The following is a 4023-nucleotide window of genomic DNA, read 5'->3' on the forward strand; positions in this document are numbered from 1 at the left end:
CGGCCCTTTGCTGTGTACTTGTTGTAGCCCCAGGCAGGGTTCATCGCGTTGAAGTCTCCGCACGCGATCAGCGTGTTGCGGCCCGCTGCGGTGCTGGCTCTGTGCAGTAATGTCTTGAATCTCTGTTTTCTCTGAGATGGGTTGCTGTAGATGTTGAGCAGAAATATGCTTCCTTTCCTCTTCTTGCCCGGGATGATTTCGGTGAGTGTGTGCTCGATCTTGTTATTGCTTTGCAACTCATGTTCGACGAACGTGAGTGCCTTCCTGACCAGGGTGCACAGGCCTCTGCCGTCGGGTGGTCCCTTGTGCACTCTGTAGCCGGGGAGGGACGGTGCGTCGGTTAGTGTTTCTTGTAGTAGTATAACGTCTGGCTTGCGCGCGGCATGTACGATGTGCTGTTGGATGACTGCCTTCTTCCTTCCGAAGCCGCGACAGTTCCACTGCCACGCGGTTACACCTGCTGCTGCTGGTGTTGCGTTGGCGGCCATGATTGCGTTGGCGTGTACGGGGCTCCCTGGTTGGGTGGATGATGCGCGAAGAGGGGCGCAAACGTCGGGTGGCCTACCATCGGCTGTAGGGTCCTTTCGATGTAGGCGAATCTGTTCGTGTTATCGGCTTGGTAGGTCTCCATTGTTTGTTTCAGTGCTGTCACTGCTGCGATGTTTGTCGTGATTAGCTGTTCGAGTTTGCTGAATGTCGCTTCGAATTTCGCTTCGAGGCTGTCGATGCGATCGCTTTCTGTTTGCGTGCGCGTGGCCTCGATGGCTCGCTTCTTCGGTGCCGGTTCCTCTATGGCTTTCTCCGGGATGTTCGTTGTCGTTTCCTCGGCCTTGCTTATGCTTGGCGTGGGTCTCTGTAGAGGCTCGTCGTTGCCTAGCAGCAACTGACGAATCTCGGCGATCTCTTTCGTGAGGTTGTTGATGGTCGCTCGCAACGCCGCGTTTTCTTGTCTTAGGAGCTCATTTGCCTCCCGGACCTTATTCATATCTTCTTTCTTCGTGGTTTCGGTGATTTTCTGCGCGTTCCTTATGTTGTTTCCTTTCGCTGCGTCGACCCAGCTCACTCGCTCACGTGATGGTGACGTTTTCCTGCTGAGGCTTCTCTTGCAACAACTGCTGTCTCTGGATTTGGGCGCGCGGTTATCCGATGGGGTCCTCGACTTTCGCGCAGCTGGCGGCTTGTCGAGTGGCGGGAAATCGCTCTCCGACAGCAGCTGGCGTTCGGCCTGTCGGCGCTCCCATTGTCGCTTGCGCACTACGTAGGGGACCTTGTATTTCGCCTTGCACGTTCGGTCTCCGGTCGGGTGTTCGCCTCCGCATAACTGACATTTTGGGGTACAGCGATGGTCTTCTGTGGGGTTCGCGAGTCCGCAGGCCAGGCACGTCTTGATTGTGGGGGTCGGGCAAACGTCCTTGCGGTGTCCCACTCGGCCGCACTGCTGGCAGACGTCGATCTGTTTCTTGTAGAGGCGGCACGGTATCAGGGTGACTCCGTATCGGACAAAGTTCGGTACCTTGGGCCCCTGGAACACCACAATCGCAGTGGTCGTGCTTCCAATCCTTTTTGAGGCCACTGCTAGCGGGTTCCTCTCGTTGACGATCTTTCTATCTAGCTCTTCGGCGCTCGCGTCGATGGGGATGCCTCTGATGACGCCCTTCACGGTGTCGTGAGGTGCCGTGCGATATGCGCTGACCTCGTAGGGTTTGCCTTGAATGGATATCTCCTGGATTTTAGCGTACCTTGCCGCGTTGTCTTCGTTCGGTGTACTTACGACCATGATGTTCTGTTGTGTGTTGGGGCAGATGGTGTCCGCGGCGCTTTCCTCGCTCGTGATCTTGGCCGCAGTGAGTATGGCCGCAGCGACGGTGGTGGTGCCGGTCTTGACGATGTCCAGTCCCCCTCTGGGTCTGACAACTATCTTGGTTTCTTCTAGTGGCATGGCTGGCATGCGTGCTGCCTTGATGGCCGAGGCTCTGGCGTTCTTGTAGAATTTTGACCTCGTGCTTGTTTGACTCCCGGCGGGTCCGTCGGCCTTGCCGCTGGCGGGGGTCCGCTGGCGCAGCCTCGACATGCGTTCCCCCGCGAGCGTCCATCCGGCGTCGCTGTGGTATTCCTCGGGTGAGATCTCTGTTCCCTGAACTTGAACGCACATGTGATTGTCCACGATCATTGTTGTTTCAGAGGGCGCCTCCATCTCGGAGCTGACGAGCGGCAGCCGCCGGGATGTACGGCAGGCAGCTGTCGGTGCGACGGTGTTGTTGGGCCGAGTGTCCGGGGAACACGCCTAAGCCTAGCAATCCTCCTCACGGCGGCAGTAGATGCAGTCACCAAATGTGGCAAAGAAAAACGCACCTCTGGGGTCAGCTGGTATCGGTCGATGCCGCTCGCCTTCACGGACACATTGGTGCAAGCAAAACTTTGGTACGAGGTAATTAGCACTGCGTAATTGGCTAGCAATCACGGAGCCGATCTCTGACTAGGGACGAGCGCTTCTTCTTCGTCGTCGTCCTCTGCGATCGCCAACACACTCGCGTTAATCATGAATTACGTGTTTCACGCAATCAGGGCACACAAAACCGACAAGTCTGCCCGTCCTTTAGTAGTGCTGCACACATGCCCTCAACAGCAGTTGCGTTAAGAGGAAAAAAAAGAAGTGAAAAATCTTAAGTTCAAGCATATTACAGAATGAAAGATGAAAGTCGAAAGAATTGGGGCACCGCCACCACTGGCGCAGAAATGCGTTGTTAATAACACCAATTTGATGGAAACTAGAACACTTAAAGGAGACCATACAGTAGGGCTGCTCACCTCGAACAGTTCCTGCTGCAGTTCCTGTTGACGTCTCACGATCCTGAGAACTTGTGACCCGACGCAGAGATGCTTCCTTCATGCTGACAAGAGATTCTCAACGCCGGAGGTATTTGACCGGACTTCCGTTTAGCACGTCTCATCTTCTGCCAAGTGTGCCCATTTCTTTTCTTTATTCTTTAGCTTCAGAGTAGGCATCCGATAAACAGCGTCGCATGACGGCACGTTTAGCATAAGTAAAAGGCACTTCGAAAAAAATCCACCGACGATTACGATACTATCTAATGCGAAATTTGAGCGCAGCGCTAGACTTGTTTTCATTTCGCAATATATTGGCTGGTGCCGACAATCTGCCTCGTTCGGCAAGTTGCAAACGGAGCGATGCGCTGCAAAACAAATGACAATCAAGCACTACGATAGCGGCGAGCAAAGTCGTAGATTGTAGAAAATCCCACCTGCGGGAAAGCGCGTCGGCTTTCATACACCAATCGTCGAATATTCCAGTGTATTCACTGGTGCCCGCGTGGCTTTCAGAATGTACTACACAGTTCGCGTCGCGCATACAATCAGACTACAAATACTATGGTCCCATCTCGTAGTCTCATGTGCCATTCTGCTTTCCGTCTCACGTGTTTCGACATTCTCCTCTCCTGCGCTTTCCGCGACTTCGACCTTCCCCTCCACTTTCCTCTTCGCTCTCATCTTTCATCGCCGGCTGCACTCCGCGTTCGGCTTCATCTTTCGCTGTCATCGTTCGCTTGTTTACGCCCTGGCACGCCGACGCTCAACGTAGGAACGGCGCCTAGAACTGTGCTTTAAAAGAGGACAGACACCAACGCCGCCGCTTGGCATTCTAACGAAACAAATTCTTTCTTAAGTAGACAGCACAGGCTTGTGGCAGTGAAAATTGGTGCTGCCAAATAGGCACGCCCTCCGATATATGTGCTAAATTACCGGCGCATTTGGCCTCTTAACGTCTTGGCTCACTCTACGTTGTTTCTGAAAAGCTTGATTAGGTAGTTCACGCTGCTTCATTTAATAATGATATTTGTTACAAGTGCCACTACGTGTACCTGAAGAGGCTGAGCGTTGAATGGAGACAATAACACAATTAAGCAAAAATAATACAATCTCCCCAGCCTCAGGCTTCGGTTTCAAGTCCATGTCGGAGACGATATCCCTATTACATAGCAGCGCACAATTTTTTATGCTTGA

General features: G+C 53.4%; 1 protein-coding gene across 1 annotated transcript; it reads right to left on the reverse strand.

The window, feature by feature from the left end:
* Positions 1-367: 367 nt before the first annotated feature.
* Positions 368-2152, reverse strand: LOC126536552 (uncharacterized). The gene has a single exon (XM_050183567.3). The coding sequence runs from the start codon at positions 2150-2152 to the stop codon at positions 452-454; it is 1701 nt and encodes a 566-aa protein (XP_050039524.2). The 3' UTR covers positions 368-451.
* Positions 2153-4023: the final 1871 nt, after the last annotated feature.

Source organism: Dermacentor andersoni, chromosome 4 (genome assembly GCF_023375885.2).
Source record: "Dermacentor andersoni chromosome 4, qqDerAnde1_hic_scaffold, whole genome shotgun sequence".
In the NCBI taxonomy this organism is placed as follows: domain Eukaryota; kingdom Metazoa; phylum Arthropoda; class Arachnida; order Ixodida; family Ixodidae; genus Dermacentor; species Dermacentor andersoni.

What these genes read in the sequence shown, in the direction of transcription:
- LOC126536552 (XM_050183567.3), bottom strand. Translation starts at nt 2,152, where the DNA reads ATGTGCGTTCAAGTTCAGGGAACAGAGATCTCACCCGAGGAATACCAC.